This window comes from Mobula hypostoma, chromosome 23 (genome assembly GCF_963921235.1).
Source record: "Mobula hypostoma chromosome 23, sMobHyp1.1, whole genome shotgun sequence".
In the NCBI taxonomy this organism is placed as follows: Eukaryota; Metazoa; Chordata; class Chondrichthyes; order Myliobatiformes; family Myliobatidae; genus Mobula; species Mobula hypostoma.
This window is the reverse complement of record NC_086119.1, coordinates 58,230,488-58,249,548: the sequence shown is the minus strand read 5'-3', so window position 1 is coordinate 58,249,548 and position 19,061 is coordinate 58,230,488. Positions and strand designations below refer to the sequence as shown.

The following is a 19,061-nucleotide window of genomic DNA, read 5'->3' as shown; positions in this document are numbered from 1 at the left end:
TTGGAGAAAGGCTAACTTTGAGGAGATGCGAAAGGATTTAGAAGGAGTGGATTGGGACAATTTGTTTTATGGGAAGGATGTAATAGAGAATGGAGGTCATTTAAAGGTGAAATTTTGAGGGTACACAATCTTTATGTTCCTGTTAGGTTGAAAGGAAAGGTTAAAAGTTTGAGAGAACCATGGTTTTCAAGGGATATTGGAAACTTGGTTCGGAAAAAGAGGGATATCTACAATAAATATAGGCAGCATGGAGTAAATGAGGTGCTCGAGGAATATAAAAAATGTAAAAAGAATCTTAAGAAAGAAATTAGAAAAGCTAAAAGAGGTTGCTTTGGCAAGTAAGGTGAAAATATATCCAAAGGGTTTCTACAGTTATATTAATAGCAAAAGGATAGTGAGGGATAAAATTGGTCCCTTAGAGAATCAGAGTGGACAGCTATGTGTGGAACCAAAAGTGATGGGGGAGATTTTGAACAATTTCTTTCCTTTGGTATTCACTAAGGAGAAGGATATTGATTTGTGTATGGTAAGGGAAACAGGTAGGGAAGTTACGTAAACTATGATGATTAAAGAAGAGGAAGTACTGGCACTTTTAAGGAATATAAAAGTGGATAAGTCTCTGGGTCCTGACAGGATATTCCCTAGGACCTTGAGGGAAATTAGTGTAGAAGTAGCAGGGACTGTGACAGAAATATTTCAAATGTCATTAGAAATGGGGGTGGTGCTGGAGGATTGGTGTATTGCTCATGTTTTTCCATTGTTTAAAAGGGTTCTAAATTATCGGCCTGTGAGTTTGACGTCAGTGGTGGGTAAATTGATGGAAAGTATTCTTAGAGGTGGTATATATAATTATTTGGATAGACAGGGTCTGATTAGGAACAGTCAACATGGATTTGTGCGTGGAAGGTCATGTTTGACAAATCTTATTGAATTTTTTGAAGAGGTTACCAGGAAAGTTGACAAGGGTAAAGCGGTGGATGTTGTCTATATGGACTTCAGTAAGGCCTTTGACAAGGTTCCACATGGAAGGTTAGTTAGGAAGATTCAGTCGTTAGGTATTAATATTGAAGTAGTAAAATGGATTCAGCAGTGGCTGGATGAGAGATGCTAGAGAGTAGTGGTGGATAACTGTTTGTCAGATTGGAGGCTGGTGACTAGTGGTGTGCCTCAGGGATCTGTACTGGGTCCAATGTTGTTTGTCATATATATTAATGATCTGGATGATGGGGTGGTAAATTGGATTAGTAAGTTTGCAGATGATACTAAGATAGGTGGCGTTGTGGATAATGAAGTAGGTTTTCAAAGCTTGCAGAGAGATTTAGGCTAGTTAGAGTGGCAGATGGAGTTTAATGCTGATAAATGTGAGATGCTACATTTTGGTAGGACTAATCAAAATAGGACATACATGGTAAATGGTAGGGCATTGAAGAATGCTGTAGAACAGAGGAATCTAGGAATAATGGTGCATAGTTCCCTGAAGGTGGAATCTCATGTGGATAGGGTGGTGAAGAAAGCTTTTGGTATGCTGGCCTTTATAAATCAGAGCATTGAGTATAGGAGTTGGGATGTAATGTTAAAATTGTACAAGGCATTGGTAAAGCCAAATTTGGAGTATTGTGTACAGTTCTGGTCACCGAATTATAGGAAATAGGTCAACAAAATAGAGAGAGTACAAAGAAGATTTGCTAGAATGTTACCTGGATTTCAGCATCTAAGCTACAGAGAAAGGTTGAACAAGTTGGGTCTTTATTCTTTGGAGCGTAGAAAGTTGAGAGGGGACTCGATAGAGGTATTTAAAATTATGAGGGGGATAGATAGAGTTGACGTGGATAGGCTTTTTCCATTGAGAGTAGGGGAGATTCAAACAAGAGGACATGAGTTGAGAGTTAAAGGGTAAAAGTTTAGGTGTAACATGAGGGGGAACTTCTTTACTCAGAGAGTGGTAGGGTGTGGAACGAGCTTCCAGTAGAAGTGGTAGAGGCAAGTTCGATATTGTTATTTAAAGTAAAATTGCATAGCTATATGGACAGGAAAGGAATGGAGGGTTATGGGCTGAGTGCAGGTCGGTGGGACTAGGTAAGAGTAAGCGTTCGGCATGGACTAGAGGGCCGAGATTGCCTGTTTCCGTGCTGTAATTGTTATATGGTTATACAGAGGTTGGGGGTGTTGTGGATAGTGTGGAGGGCTGCCAGGGGTTACGGCGGGACATTGATAGGATGCAAAACTAGGCTGAGAAGTGGCAGATGGAGTTCAACCCCGGTAAGTGTGAGGTGGTTCAGTTTGGAAGGTTAAGTATGATGTTAGAATATAGCATTAATAGCAAGATGCTTGGCAGTGTGGAGAACCAGAGGGATCTTGGTGTCTGAGTGCATAGGATACTCAAAGCTGCTGCGCAGGTTGACTCTGTGGTTAAGAAAACATATGGCACATTGGCCTTCATCAACCATGGGATTGAGTTTAAGAGCCGAGAGGTAATGTTGCAGCTATATAGGACCCTGGCAAGACCGCACTTGTATGGAAGGATGTGGAAACCATAGAAAGGGTGCAGAGGAGATTTACAAGGATGTTGCCTGGATTGGGGAGCATGACTTATGAGAATGGTTGAGTGAACTCGGCTTTTTTTCCTTGTAGCAATGGAGGATGAGAGGTGACCTGATAGAGGTGTACAAGATAATGAAAGGCATTGATCGTGTGGATAGTCAGAGGCTTTTTCCCTGGGCTGAAATGGCTAGCACAAGAGGGCATAGTTTTAAGGTACTTGGAAGTAGGTACAGAGGCGATGTCAGCGGCAAGTTTTTTTTTTACACAGAGAGCGGTGAGAGTGTGGAATGGTCTGTCGGCGAAGGTGGTAGAGGCGGAAACGATAGAGTCTTTTTAGAGACCCCTGGATGAATACATGGAGCTTAGAAAAATAGAGGGCTATGGTAACTCTAGGTAGTTCTAAGTAAGAACATGTTCATAACAGCTTTGTGGGCCGAAGGGCCTGTATTGTGCTGTAGGTTTTCTATGTTTATGTATAAACTCTGCATTCTCAAGTCATGAGTATTTTTGTGTACTGTACATGAGCTTGTTTTTGTGTGAATTCAACTACTGTAGTCCACAGCTGAATCCTCATAGATTGTGTAAACCTCATTCTCCTAAATCCAGCATCCAGCTGCTCTTTCGTCCTGCTTTGTTGCAGCCTGCTTGTGTCTGAGCATGTGCAGTGTCTCAGTGTCTGCAGTGTTGAGTGTGAGTGCCTGATACAGTGTCAATTTTCACTAATGCCTCATCAACAGGGCTTGAAAAGGGGCTGAATGAGGAAGATCTGAGGTTAGTGTTAAAGAGACGGATGTTTAAACTATGGGCTTGGCTGTGGTCTGGGAGGAGATGTTGATCTCCCTTAGGGTGGGTGGGAATGTTATGCTGTTACCTGGGTTAGCGACTAGTACATGTACTGTTAGTCTGTATCCTGTGAGATATGTGGTTGGGGCTGAAGAATCAGTGATCCAGATACAAGTGCAGCAAACAAAATTGTCTTGTTTGACTTGGTTCACATTCAGATAATCTGACATCTTTTTCTCTTCTGTTAGGTATATGCACACGCTGGAGCAGCACATGCGGGAAAGATATACGTAGCCTGTGGGAGAAGTGGTAGAAATTATTTGAAGGAGATGCACTGTTACCACCCAGAGTCAAACCAGTGGGAAGGAAGGGCTGATGCCCCAGTAGAACGAGCCTGGCATGGAATGGCTGCAGTCCACGGCCACCTTTACCTTCTGGGCGGCAGTAACAATGCCAATGGGTACAGGCAGGATGTGATGCAGGTGAGTTCTTGAGACAGCAGAGAAATTCCTTCCATCTTGGGATGACAATGGTAGGAATTTGATATTTGTCTCTTGCTCTGGGTGTAAATACAATTTAAATCCATGTACTAGTGGAAAGATGTTTCAGACCCCTCAAAACCCACTTTTATAGAAACATAGAAAACCTACAGCACAGTACAGGCCCTTCAAGAAACAATGCTGTGCCGAACATGTACTTACTTTAGAAATTACCATAGCCCTCTATTTTTCTAAGCTCCATGTACCTATCCAGGAGTCTCTTAAAATACCCTATCGTATCTATCTCCACCACCGTTGCTGGCAGCCCATTCCACGCACTCACCACTCTCTGCGTAAAAAAACTTAACCCTGACATCTCCTCTGTACCTACTTCCAAGCACCTTAAAACTGTGCCCTCTCGTGCTAGCCATTTCAGCCCTGGGGAAAAGCCTCTAACTATCCACATGATCAATGCCTCTCATCATCTTATACACATCTATCAGGTCACCTCTCATCCTGACACTCCAAGGAGAAAAGGCTGAGTTCACTCAACCTATTCTCATAAGGCATGCTCCCTAATCCAGGCAACATCTTTGTAAATCTCCTCTGCAACCTTGCTATATTTTCCACATCCTTCCTGTAGTGAGGTGACCAGAACTGAAAGTGCAGTTTCAAATTGCAGTCTGACCAAGGTCCTATATAGCTGTAACATTACCTCAGCTCTTAAACTCAATCTCACGGTTGATGGAGGCCAATGCACCGTATGCCTTCTTAACCACAGAGTCAACCTGTGTAGCAGCTTTGAGTGGCCTATGGACTCGGGCCCCAAGATCCCCCTGATCCTCCACATTGCCAAGAGTCTTACCATTAATACTATAATCTCCCATCATATTTGACCTACCAAAATGAACCACTTCACACTCATCTGCGACTTCTCAGCCCAGTTTTGCATCCTATCAATGTCCCGCTGTAACCTCTGACAGCCCTCCACACTATCCACAACACCCCCAACCTTTGTGTCATCAGCAAATTTACTAACCCATCCCTGCAGTTCCTCATCCAGGTCATTTGTAAAAATCACAGAAAGTAGGGGTCCCAGAACAGATACCTAAGGCACATCACTGGTCACTGACCTCCATGCAGAATATAACTGTCTACAACCACTCTTTGCCTTCTGTGGGCAAGCCAATTCTGGATCCACAAAGCAATGTCCCCTTGGATCCCATGCCTCCTTACTTTCTCAATAAGCCTTGCATGAGGTACCTTATCAAATGCCTTGTTGAAATCCATATACACTACATCTACTGCTCTACCTTCATCAATGTGTTTAATCACATCCTCAAAAATTCAGTCAGGCTCGACCTGCCTTTGACAAAGCCAAGCTGACTATTCCTTACCATATAATACCTCTCGAAATGTTCATAAATCCTGCCTCTCAGGATCTTCTACATCAATTTACCAACCACTGAAGTAAGACTCACTGGTCTATAATTACCTGGGCTGTCTCTATTCCCTTTCTTGAATAAGAGAACAATATCTGCAACCCTCCACCTTCCGTAACCTCTCCCGTCCCCTTTGATGATGCAAAGATCATTGCCAGAGGCTCAGCAATCTCCTCCCTCACCTCCCACAGTAGCCTGGGGTACTTCTCGTCCAGTCCCAGAGACTTATTCAACTTGATGCTATCCAAAACCTCCAGCACATCCTCTTTCTTAACGTCTATATGCTCAAGCTTTTCAGTCCTCTGCAAGTCATCCCTACAATTGCCAAGATCTTCCGTAGTGAATACTGAAGCAAAGTATTCATTAAGTATCTCTGCTATCTCCTCCGGTTCCATACACACCTTTCCACTGTTACACTTCATTGGTCCTATTCTCTCACGTCTTATCCTCTTGCTCTTCACATACTTCTAGAATGCCTTGGGGTTTTCCTTAATCCTGCCCGCCAAGGCCTTCTCATGGCCCCTTCTGGCTCTCCTAATTTCATTCTTAAGCTCCTTCCTCCTAGCCTTATAATCTTCTAGATCTCTATCATTGCCTAGTTTTTTGAACCTTTTCTTCTCGACTACATTTTCATCAGCCTTTACACACCACGGTTCCTATACCCTACCGACCTTTCCCTGTCTCACTGGAACGTACCTATGCAGAACACTACGCAAATATCCCCTAATCATTTGCCACATTTCTTCCGTTCATTTCCCTAAGAACATCTGTTCCTAGTTTATGCTTCCAAGTTCCTGCCTGATAGCTTCATATTTCCCTTTTCTCCAATTAAATGCTTTCCTAATTTGTCTGCTCCTGTTCCTCTCCAATGCTATGGTAAAGGAGATAGAATTGTGATCACTATCTCAAAAATGCTCTCCCACTGAGAGACCTGACACATGACCAGGTTCATTTCTGAATACCAGATCAAGTACAGTCTCTCCTCTTGTAGGCTTATCTACATATTGTGTCAAGAAACCTTCCTGAACACACCTAACAAACTCCACCCCATCTAAACCCCTTGCTCGAGGGAGATGCCAATCAATATTGGGAAAATTCAAATCTCCCACCACAACAACCCTCTTTGAGGATGGTTTTGCCTTCTGCTGCATAGAACAGTACAGGCTCTTCAGCCTATGATATTGTGTTGACCTTTAAACCTACTGTAAGAACATCTAATCCTTCCTTCTCACATAGCCCTCCAGTAATCTATCATCCATGTGCTTATCTAAATGTTCTAATGTATCTGCCTCACATACTTAACACTCTGAGTATAAAAACCTACCTCTGACTGTCCTCCAATCACCTAAAATTATGTCCTCTTGTATTAGTCATTGCCACCCTGAAGAGGCACTGGCTGGATACCCTATCTATGCTTCTTATCATCCTGTACACCTCCATTAAGAGACCTCTCATTCTTTGTTCCAAACAGAAATGCCCCAGCTCATTTAATCTATCCTCAAAAAAATTCTCTCTAATCCCAGAAGCATACTAGTAAACCTTCTCTGCACCCCCACTAAAAATGCCCCAACCGCCCTATAATGAGGCAACCAGAACTGAACACAATATTGTAAGTGCGGTCTAACCATAGTTTTTAGAACTGCAACATTATCTTGCGGCTCTTGAACTCAATCTCCCAACTATCGAAGGCAATACACCTTCTTAATCACCCTATCAAATTGCACAAGCAACACACATAAAAGTTGCTGGTGAACGCAGCAGGCCAGGCAGCATCTCCAGGAAGAGGTACAGTCGACGTTTCAGGCCGAGACCCTTCGTCAGGACTAACTGAAGGAAGATTGAGTAAGAGATTTGAAAGTTGGAGGGGGAGGGGGAGATCCAAAATGATAGGAGAAGACAGGAGGGGGAGTGATGGAGCCAAGAGCTGGACAGGTGATTGGCAAAAGGGATACGAGAGGATCATGGGACAGGAGGTCCGGGAAGAAAGACAAGGGGGGGGGGACCCAGAGGATGGGCAAGAGGTATATTCAGAGGGACAGAGGGAGAAAAAGGAGAGTGAGAGAAAGAATGTGTGCATAAAAATAAGTAACAGATGGGGTACGAGGGAGAGGTGGGGCCTCGCGGAAGTTAGAGAAGTCGATGTTCGTGTCATCAGGTTGGAGGCTACCCAGACGGAATATAAGGTGTTGTTCCTCCAACCTGAGTGTGGCTTCATCTTTACAGCAGAGGAGGCCGTGGATAGACATGTCAGAATGGGAATGGGATGTGGAATTAAAATGTGTGGCCACTGGGAGATCCTGCTTTCTCTGGCGGACAGACCGTAGATGTTCAGCAAAGCAGTCTCCCAGTCTGCGTCGGGTCTGGCCAATATATAGAAGGCTACATCGGGAGCACCGGACGCAGTATATCACTGCCATTGATCTCACCGGCTCCAACACCTCCAGGGCATATTCAAAACCCGGACTCCAGCAACGACCATGGAACACATTTTAATTCCACATCCCATTCCCATTCTGATGTCTCCACGGCCTCCTCTACTGTAAAGATGAAGCCACACTCAGGTTGGAGGAACAACACCTTATATTCCGTCTGGGTATCCTCCAACCTGATGGCATGAACATCGATTTCTCTAACTTCCGCTAAGGCCCCACCTCCCCCTCGTACCCCATCTGTTACTTATTTTTATACACACATTCTTTCTCTCACTCTCCTTTTTCTCCGTCTGTCCCTCTGAATATACCCTTTGCCCATCCTCTGGGTCCCCCCCCCCCTTGTCTTTCTTCCCGGACCTCCTGTCCCATGATCCTCTCGTATCCCTTTTGCCAATCACCTGTCCAGCTCTTGGCTCCATCCCTCCCCCTCCTGTCTTCTCCTATCATTTTGGATCTCCCCCTCCCCCTCTCAAATCCCTTACTAACTCTTCCTTCAGTTAGTCCTGACGAAGGGTCTCGGCCTGAAACGTCGACTGTACTTCTTCCTAGAGATGCCGCCTGGCCTGCTGCGTTCACCAGCAACTTTTATGTGTGTTGCTTGAATTTCCAGCAGCTGCAGAATTCCTGTTGTTTGCTATCAAATTGCACAGCAACTTTGAGGGATCTGTGGAACACAAAATCCCTGTTCCTCCACACTAAGAATCCTTACATTATCCTGTACTTTGCTTTCAAGGTTGACCTTCCAAAGTGTATAACTTTGCACTTCTCCAGATTGAACTCCATCTGCTACTTCTCAGCACAGCTCTGCATCCTATCAGTGTTCCATAACCTATAACCTTCTGCACTATCCGCAACACCAACATTTGTGTCTCTGCAAACTTACTAACGCACCCTTCCGCTTCCACATCCAAGTCATTTATAAAACTCCAGCTGGTTCACCATTGGCAGCTGTCCTTCAACTCTGGGGTCTTGTTGGTTGTGGTCTTTCATTGATTCTGTTGTGTTTATTGGTATGCTGGCAAGAAAAGGAATCTTGGGGTTGTATATGGTGACGTGTATGTACTTTGATAATGTATTTACTTAGAACTCTGCTATCCCTTCTCCAGCCAAACTCCCTTTTCTTTGTAATTAAAGCATGGTCCTTTGGCCAGACATTTGGACACCATCCATAACATCTGCTGACATGGTCCATTTTATTAAATACTGTTTCTGTGAGGTACCTTAGGGTACTTTCTAAATACGAATTGTAGGCGAATCACACATAGTTCATGGCATTGGCCCTTAAGTTGAGATCATGCATCCCTTTGCTCTGTGCTCATTGGTATCATCTTTTATTATGTTTCTCCTGGTTCTTATGATGCAGGTTTCCTGTTACAACATTGAGCGGGACCAGTGGTCAACAGTATCCGAAATGCCCTTTGGCCATGGGGAGCCAGGTATCGCCATCCTGGACAACAAAATATACGTCTTGGGTGGGAGGTCACATGACCGCTACACACGCACAGACTATGTGCACATATACAATGTGACAGATCACTGCTGGGAGGAAGCTCCTGACATTGAATGTGCCAATTCGGGCATGTCCTGCTGTGTCCTTACTCTCCCAAGGAGGCTGGTGGAGGACTGGGCAAATCCCACACCACAAAAGCCAGCCCAGCGAGTTTGCCGCCGCCGTGCCTACATGCTTCCTGAAGTGGTTGGGCTTTCTGACTTCGAGGAGCTCAGTTCCAGTGAAGACTGAAGTCAGGTTAAGGTGCCAGAACTGTCAACTACTCTGATTCTGTGGATATTCACCCGCTCCCTTTTCTCCTCCTCATGTTCTTAACTGCTCTTGAAGAATCTGGGTTGTCAACACACTGAGTAGACCTTGCCTGCTGAGGGAGGTTAGTCTGCAGGAATACATATGCTTCTCTCCCTGCCTCGCCTGCACTATTATCCTATTGAACTGATTATTGCTGAGAAACCAATTTTGACAGAATGCAGGTGTGCAGGAAGATTATTACATCAGAATCTGCTTCAGTCATCGTGCTGGTTAATAAATACTCCCTCAATCGGATCTTGTATCTTTCATCCCAGCAAAACTGTGGAGACTAATCATCAGTTTCAAAGCTCAATACATCACAAGGAATACTCCTGGGACTGTGTGCACACTGCCAGTTCATCATTGAGGAGACTTACATTTCCTCATTTCTCTCTGCATCTTAGTCTCTCCCTTGCACTTCCTTCCCACTCATCGGTTCACTCTGCTCTAGATGGTTCTTCTCTGAAGTATCTCCTTGCAGTTTCACTGTACGGGAGCTAGACTTCATTCCATGTTCTTTGTCTTCCCTCATATCCATATTGTGGAGTTCCTCTGCTCAGTTTTCCTTCTCCGCCCATTAGAAAATTCCAGGTGGGGCCTCTCCATGCTAATTGTGGCACAGCACTAGCGCTTTTGCTCCTGAGTGATAAACTAGTAGGTTGAAGACCCACTCCAAAGAATTGAACAGATATAAGTGATCTGTCTGTTGCAGCCAGAGAGGCCATTTGCCAGGTGGATTAAGGCTTGATTTGTCTCAGGAAAGAGAAAACCATTTACCTAACAGTTGGATGGGAATGATCTGTAGCTACTTCCAAGAGCAGGGGAGCTACTCCCAATACTGTGACCCACATTCTTGCTTGTACCTGAAGTTCACCTGGTTGTACTGGGTACGGCAGTAATATTCATTATGATATCAGCCACTTGACGCAAGTTTGTGTGTGGATGGGGAATTTATCATTATGTCAGAGTGTGAAAAAACATGCTTGACTCTAAGCTCTAGGCAGTGAGGGCAGCTGACAGGAGTTTGCTGCATTTCATCATCTCCCTGGCTATACAGTGGTTTGGAGGTTTTATTACACATGATAGAATTGCAGGTTGTTTTTATTTAATTCAGTTTATTTTTTATACTTCACTCCTCTGAGGAGGACTGCACTTTACACAATCGGCCATCATCTGGTTTTCCAGTGCAGTGGTGAGATTGGCTGTGTTTGACCCAGATACCCTGCCATTGCCCCTAAACATGAAAGAAGAATCAGTAACTAACCTTGATGCTCACTTTTAAAGTTTGAGGGTTGATGTAGAGTTAGTCTCTCAAGTCTCCTTGTGACTTGTCCTATGTGTTTGCCTTGCATCTGCGAAGTGCCTAGGAATGTGCTTCCAGTCAAGATGCATATGAATGCATGTTACCAAGGTGTGTTGTATTAACCAATTTATTGACAGTGAACTGCATCTAATCACAGAGTGCATCAATCACGCTTACTTCAAGATTCCTAGTGTCCAAGAGTGACCCTAAAGGAGATCCACTGCTAAAAATCTTCAGCATTTCCTTGATCCTCCATGGTTGGTATGAATTTAATGTTTACCTCACTTGTAACTTGTGTTGCAAACCTGTGAAGCAACCAAGAAATTGTTAGCCAAAGTCTGGGGCAATCATGACAAGAATATTGACTTTATGAACATCAGGACATTTTCCAAAATTTCTGCTGCAGGGTGACAGCCCAATATGCAGACTGTCAGACAGACACCCTGCTGTGTTCCAACAGCTGCAGTGCTGGCTGCGATGGTATAGTCCACCAATCTAGGGTTGTTTCCTTGGAAAGAGCTTGTTAAAGTTTATCAAGGATTAAACTGGCAATAAGGCACTGAAGATAACTGGAATAACATTTGATGGAAATCGTCAAATCATGGAACCTTTTCTGGAGTTTGAGTACACTTGTCCTCCAGAGCATTGAAGTTTTGTGACATTAAAACCTGCACTCATTAATTTTACAATGTCAATTCATTGCTGCATGAAATACAAATAACAAAACTTTGTACTTTGCATAGATTTTCAATCTGGCTCATTATTTGTGCTCTCTAAGCTGTTTGTTTCCCAGCTGCTAGAGAGGTGGGAATGGGAACCTGTACAGTGGTGGCAGGAACCCATCCAACAGCAGTGCTGGGGAATACCCTAGGAGCTCTGTAAGAGGGGAAGAGGGGACCCCTCCAACAGGCGAAGGAGAAATGTCCTGTTGCACTTTAAAGGATAGGAGCTTTTATGCAAGTGCTTATTCCTCCCCCATTTCGTCATTTTTCTTATTACAGTTTGAGAGATTTTGCCATGTTCTAATTTGCAGGTGCTTTTCTGAGTCATCGAGCACTACAGCACAGAAACAGGTCATTCAGCTCATCTGGTCCATTTGAACCTTAGCCATCCCCATCCATACCCCATCTATCCTTTAATGTTGAAATCAAACAAACATCCACCAGTTCTGTTGGCATCTTGTTCCACACTCACACCACCCTGAGTGAAGGAGTTAGCTAATGTTTGCTAATGCTACTCAGGAGGGTTTAAACTAGTTTTGCAGGGAGCTGGGAAACAGAGCTCCAGGTCAGTAAAGGAAGGATTGGACAGGAAGGTAGATGTCAGGGAAAGTATTGAAAGGCAAAACTGAAATAACAGGTATGATGGATTGGACAGTTTGAAGTGTGTTTTTTCCTTTGCTAGGAGTATTACGAGTAAAGATGATGAACTGAGAACGTGGATCAGTACATAGAACTACGATATTGTGGCCATTACAGAAACTTGGCTGAGAGAGGGGCAGGAATCTGTGATTAATGTACCAGGTTTTCAAAGTTTTCGAAAAGATCGGGGGGTCGGGGGCCACTACTAATCACAGTTGCAGGCAGTGAAGACATGGAGAGGTCAGGCACCGAGTCCATTTGGGTGGAACTCAGGAATAGTAAGGTTGCAATCACACTGATAGGATTGTACTACAGACACCCCCAATAGCCTCTGGGACATTGAACAGATTAGGGTGAGGCAGAATTTAACAGTATCCAGGAGGGTTTATTAAATCAAGATGTAGTTGGTCCAACAAGGAGGAGGTCTGTACTGGACCTGCTGATGGGTAATGAGCCTGGCCAGGTGACTGACCTTTCAGCGGGAGACTACAACTTCTGGTCTTTAGGATAGCTACAGAAAGGGATTGGTATGGTCCTTGCAGGAGAGTTTTAATTTGAAGTCAGGCAAATAAGGGCATTAGGCAGGAACCAAGGAATTACAGTAATTGGGAACACCTTTTTTCTGGCAAGTACAGATCAGACATGTGGAGGGTGTTTAAAGTTCATTGGATAGAGCACAGGAAAAGTGTGTAAAGAAGAAAGGACAGGGATGAAAAGATAAAGAGAACCTTGGATGTCCAGAGAGGTCAAGAAGAAAATTGAAAACTATGTAAAGCTTTGGCAGTTCGGATCAAATGGAGCACATGGGTATAAAGAAGCCAGAAAAGAACTAAAGGAGGGAATTAGGAAAGCCAGGAGGGGTCATGAAAAGTCCTTGGCAAGTAGGATTAGGGAGCAGGTAGGACCACACAAGGATAAAGGAGGAAAATTTTCTTGGATGCAGAGAGTGTGAGTGAGGTACTTAGTAAATACTGAAGCAAAGTACTTAAGGAAAGGGGTATGGAGGACTAGGAGATCAGTGCCGAGTATATAAATATGTATATAAATAGAGAAAAGATGGGCAGGAAGGCAAAGGAAATGGGGTGGTGCTCTTAATTAAGGATGAGATCAGGGCGATATAAGACCTACGGAGCAGAATGTTGAGTCCATCTGGGTAGAGATTAAGAATCGTAATGGGGGGGGGAAAATCACTGGTGGGAGTTGTCTATAGGCCACCTAATAAAAATATTGCAGTGGAAGAGGCGATTAACCAAGAAATAACTGAGGCTTGTAAGAACGGAACGGCAGTTATCATGGGGGATTTTAACTTCCACGTAGATTGGGTGAATCAGATTGGTCAAGGAAGTTTTGAGGAGGACTTCATAGAATGCATCCGTGATGGCTTTCTTGAGCAGCATGTTAGTGAACCTACAAAGGAAAATGCTATCCTAGATCTAGTCCTGTGCATTGAGACAGTTAAGATTAATAATCTTCTTGTCAGGGATCCTCTTGGAAAGTGATCATAGTATGATTGAATTTTGCATACAGATGGAGAATGAAATAGATCTAAAACTAGTGTATTATGCTTGAACAAGGGAGACAACAACAGGATGAGGGAGGAATTGGCTAATGTGGATTGGGAGCACAGGCTATTTGGTAGGACAGTTGAAGAACAGTGGAATACTTTCAAAGAGATTTTTCACAGTGCTCAACAGAAGTATATTCCAGTCAAAAGTAAGGACAGTAAGTGTGGGGAGAGCCAGCCTTGGATAACTAAGGACATAAAAGATAGTATCAAATTAAAAGCTCGTGTACAAAGTCTCAAAGAGTAGTGGGAGACTGGAGGATTGGGAAAACTTTAAAAAGCAACAAAGAACAACTAACCAAGAAATTAGAAAAGGGAAGATAAGTGTATCAAAGTAAATTAGCACAAAATATAAAAACAGCAAAAGTTTTTATAAATATATAAAGCAGAAGAGGGTGGCTAAAGTCAGTGTAGGTCCATTGGAAGACAAGGGGAAATTGATATTGGGTGATAAGGAAATGGCTGAGGCATTGAACGACTATTTTGTGTCGGTCTTCACTGTGGAGGACACGTCTAATATGCACAAGAATGATGTTATTGATGAAATGGGAGGCGAGGACCTTGATAAAATCACTGTCACTAAAGAATAGTGATGAGCAAACTAAAGGGCCTAAAGGTAGATAAGTCCCCTGGCCCTGATGGGATGCATCCTAGGGTGCTAAGGGAATTGGTAGAGATTAGACGTGTTGGTAATCATTTACCAAAATTTTCTAGGCTCTGGGCAGGTCCCAGCGGATTGGGAGACAGCAAGTATTATGCTACTTTTTAAAAAAGGATGTAGGCAAAAGACGGGCAACTATAAGCCAGTTAGCTTAATCTGTAGTCGGAAAATGCTTGAAGTTGTCATTAAGAAATAGCGAAACATTTAGAAAGGAGTAGTTCCATTAGACAGATGCAGCATGGATTCAGAAAGCACAGGTCCTGTTTGGCAAACTTACTGGAGTTCTTTGGGGACATAATGAGTGCAGTGGATGCCGTATACTTGGATTTCCAGAAGGCGTTTGATAAGGTGCTGCACAAGAGACTTACAAATAAGATACGGATGCATGGAGTTGGAGAAAGTGTATTGACATGGATAGTGGATTGGTTAACCAATAGAAGGCAGAGAGTTGGTATAAATGGGTGTTTCTCCGGTTGGCAGTCAGTGGTGAGTGGGGTGCCACAGGGGTCAGTGCTGGACCCACAGCTGTTTACCATTTACATTGATGATTTGGAAGAGGGGACTGAGTGTAGCGTAGCAAAATTTGCTGATGACACTAAACTGAGTGGAAAAGTAAATTATACAGATATTGTGGAGAGTCTGCAGAGGGATATAGATGGGTTACAGTGAGTGGGCCAAAGTCTGGCAGATGGAATACGACGTTGGTAAATGCGAGATCATCTGCTCTTCTATTATTCCTTCCAAAGTGGATGATCTCACATTTACCAACGTTGTATTTCATCTGCCAGACCTTGGCTGGTGAAAGATTGCAGCATGCTGTTGTGCAGAGGGACTTGGGAGTGCTTGTGCATGAATCGCAGAAGGGTGGCTTGCAGGTACAACAGGTTATTAAGGCAGCAAACGGAATGTTGGCATTCATTGCTAGACAGATTGAATTCAAGAGCAGGGAGGTCATGCTGCAACTATACAGGGACTGTACCTGGAGTACTGTGTGCAGTTCTGGTCTCCATACTCGAGGAAGGATATACTGGCTTTGGAGACAGTGCAGAGGAGGTTCACCAGGTTGATTCCAGGGATGAACGGGTTAACCTGTGAGGAGGCATTCAGTGGCCTGGGACTATACTCTCTGGAATTCAGAAGAATGAGAGGAGATCTTACAGAAACATACAAAATTCTGAAAGGTTTAGATAAGATACAAGTAGGAAAGTTGTTTCCATTGGTAGGTGAGACTGTAACTAGGGGACATTGCCTCGAGATTCAGGGGAGAAGGTTTAGAATGGAGATGAGAAACTTTTTTCCCAGGGAGTGGTGAATCTGTGGAATTCTATGCCCAGGGAAGCAGTTGAGGCTTCTTCACGAAATATATTTGAGATAGATAGGTTTTTACATAGTAGGGGAATTAAGAGCTATGGGGAAAAGGCAGGTAGGTGGAGCTGAGTTTACAGACAGATTAGCCATGATCTTACTGAATGGCGGGGCAGGCTCGATGGGCTGGATGGCCTACTCCTGCTCCTATTTCTTATGTTCTTATTTAGAGGTTGGGGAGGAGGAAGTGTTGGGTCTCCTATTACATATTAAGGTGGATAAGTACCCAGGGCCTGATGGGATTTACCACAGGTTATTAAAGGAGACGAGAGATTGCTGGGACCCTGACCAGTACCTTTGTGTCCTGGAGGACTGGTGAGTATCCAATGTACCTCTATTTAAAGAAGGGAAAATCCTGGGAACTAAAGATAGGCAAGTCTCACATCAGTTGTAGGGAAATTGCTGGAGAAAATATTTAGGGATAGGATACCTGAGCATTTGGAAACCCGTGTCGTGATTAGGGAGAGGCAGCATGGCTTTGTGCGGGGCAGGTCGTGTCTTACCAGCTTGATTTCTTGACAAGGTGACGAGAGGGATTGATGAGGGTAGGGCAGTGGATGTTGTCTGCATGGATTTTAAAAAGGCGTTTGACAAAGTCCCGCGTGAGAGTCTAATCGAGAAGATTAAGATGCATGGGGTTCCCCACGAATTGGCTGCTTGGATTCAAAACTGGCGCAAAGAAGACATTGGGTAGTGGTTGAAGGGACATACTTGAGCTGGAGGTCTGTAACTGGTGGTGTTTTGCACAAATCTGTGTTGGGATCTCTGCTGATTATGATGTATATAAATGACCCGGATGAAAATGTAGATGGGTGGGTAAGTTTGCGGATGATACCAAGATTGGATACCTTTATAAAATCTTCCCTCATTGTCCTACGCTCCAGGGAATAAAGTCCTGAACTATTCAACCTTGCCCTACAACTTAAGTCCCAGCAACATAACACACAAGAGAAAATTTAGATGCTGGAAATCCAGCAACACACACACAAACTACTGGAAGAACTCTTCATGCTGCCTGGCCTGCTGATTTCCTTCAGGATTTTGAAGGCATTTATATATTTTCTTTCACGAACAAGAGAAAATCTGCAGATGCTGGAAATCCAAGACACATGCAAAGGTCTTCGGGCCAAAACGTTGACTGTACACTTTCCATAGATGCTGCCTGGCCTGCTGAGTTCCTCCAGCATTTTGTGTGTGTTGCTATACATTTTCTTGGTATTTTTTCAATCTTATTGATATCTTTCCTGTCAGTAGTGACCAGAACTGCACACAATACTCCAAATTAGGCCTCAACAACATCTTACACAATTTCAACATTCATGTACTCAATACTTTGATTTGTGAAGGCCAATGTGCGAAAAGGTCTCAAATCCTATTTACTTGTGATGCCACTTCCAAGAAGTCATGGATCTGTGCTCCCAGATCGCTTTGTTGCATTGCACTCCTCAGTGCCCTAACCTTGGTTTGTCCTTCCAAAGTACAACACCTCACACTTGTATGTATTAAATTCCATCTGCCATTTTCCAGATCTCACTGCAAGCTTTTATAGCCTTCCTCATTGCCTATTACACCCTAATTTTAGTGTCGTCTGAAAATTTGATGATCCAGTTTATGACATTATTATCCAGGTTGTTGATAATGACAAACAACTACAGGCCCAGCTGCTATTCTTGCAGCACACCACCACAGTCGCAGGCCTGCAGTCAGAGAGGCAACCATCTACCACAACTCTGGCTTTTCCCGCAAAGCCAATATCAAATCCAACCTTGTCAAGGGCCTTCCACGTAGACATCATCCATTGGCTTCATTAAGTTTCCTGCTAACATCTTTGGAAAAACTCTTCAAGACTGGTTTGATATGACCCTTCAGCACAAAACCCCATTGACTATCCCTAATCAGACCCTGTCTATCCAAATATATCCAGCCCCTTAGAACATCTTTCAATAATTCGTATCACAAGTTTTCTCAGATCTTCCAAGGTTACTATGAATTTAACATCTACCTCACTTGATCCACAGCAAACCCAGGCTGTGAAGCAACCAAGAAATTAGCCAAAGGCTGGGACAATCATGCCAAGAAAGAATTGACTTTATGAACATCAGAGACATTTGGAAAATTTCTGATACAGGGTGTCAATCCAAAATGTTGACAATTCTACCCCACTGGATCCACTGTATTCCTGCAGAGGTTCCATTAGCTGTGAAGAAGTTTGGAATGTCCTGTATTCAGAAGAAGTGCGAGAGAAATGTATGTCTTTCTAAGCAGTGATGGTCTGCATACTTGCTTTTCTGAGGTTGGCATGTTCATAGATCAGTTTAAAAAGTTAAAGATGATCGAAGGAAGGGCTTCAACATATCTGTTCTCTGCCTTGATGCTGTGCATCTACTCAATGTGGTCAGCTATCATTGTTTTTATCTAAACTCTGCTAACATGAAACTAAACCTGATCTGCCTTCATGGTGGGTTAGCAGAGAAGGCAATCAGCTTTGTGTACAAGCTCACTGACCACTTCCTGATTCTGCAGTGAATGCTTTACATAGTGTGTTTCACACCTTGAAGGAAAAGGAAGACCAGCTTTCCCAGATGCAGTTCTCATCTAGTGAGTAGATTGACTCCCTGATCACTGCCACAGATAAACTCAAAACAGCTTGCAATTTGAAGACCATCTTGCTGGGTAGGTAATTGTCAGCCATGCTCTGCCAGGTTTTGGCCAGAGTACAGAAAACTTAGCAACATCAGCTGTTAATGATGAGAGATTTCTCGGTAGGCCAGGTGGGCCACTGCCTCATCCGTTGGCTTTGTGATGTGGAGTCATTTTGGCCAGTGTTCTTTATCTGGATTAGGTTAGTGTGGCACTGGGTAAAATCTGGTGTAGTCCAGCTAACATCCTTCTCCATCAATGAGAAATCCAGACTGCATTATCAGGTGGGGTTGGGTGATGGGACAGGAATATTGCTGTTCTATGTGCCAGTGTATGATGGGCTGTGGAAATAGCAGCATGGCCCAGGCCGAGAGCTTCTGTTTTCTACTGCTTGTTAAGGTTTAATCTTTTGGAATATCACTCCCTCTATGCTGATGACTGCATGGCTAGGCACACCTCAAAAACCACTTACAAATTTGCTAATAAAGCACTGTTGGTAGAAACTCTGATGGCAATGAGATGTTTAGGAATGAAATAGATCAGCTGGTTAAGTGGTGTCACAATAACAATCTTGCACTCAACATTGGCAAGACCAAAGAATTGATTGTAGACTTCATGAAGGGGAAGTCGGGAGAACACACCAATTTTCATTGAGGGGGTAACAGTGGAAAGGGTGAGCAGTTTCAAGT

At 43.6% G+C, this 19,061-nt stretch overlaps 1 protein-coding gene across 4 annotated transcripts in view; it reads left to right on the top strand.

Annotated features, from left to right (window-relative positions):
- klhl22 (kelch-like family member 22) overlaps positions 1 to 18,669 on the top strand; it is a 106,274-nt gene extending 87,605 nt beyond the window's left edge. For 3 of the 4 annotated variants that reach the window (XM_063031719.1, XM_063031720.1, XM_063031721.1), the window contains 2 exons: positions 3,573 to 3,806; positions 9,041 to 18,669. In XM_063031719.1, the coding sequence (XP_062887789.1) occupies positions 3,573 to 3,806; positions 9,041 to 9,418 (612 nt within the window). In that variant the 3' untranslated portion in view covers positions 9,419 to 18,669. The remainder of the gene's footprint in view (positions 1 to 3,572; positions 3,807 to 9,040) is intronic. The other variant, XM_063031722.1, reaches the window with a different exon arrangement.
- The last annotated feature ends 392 nt before the right edge of the window (positions 18,670 to 19,061 follow it).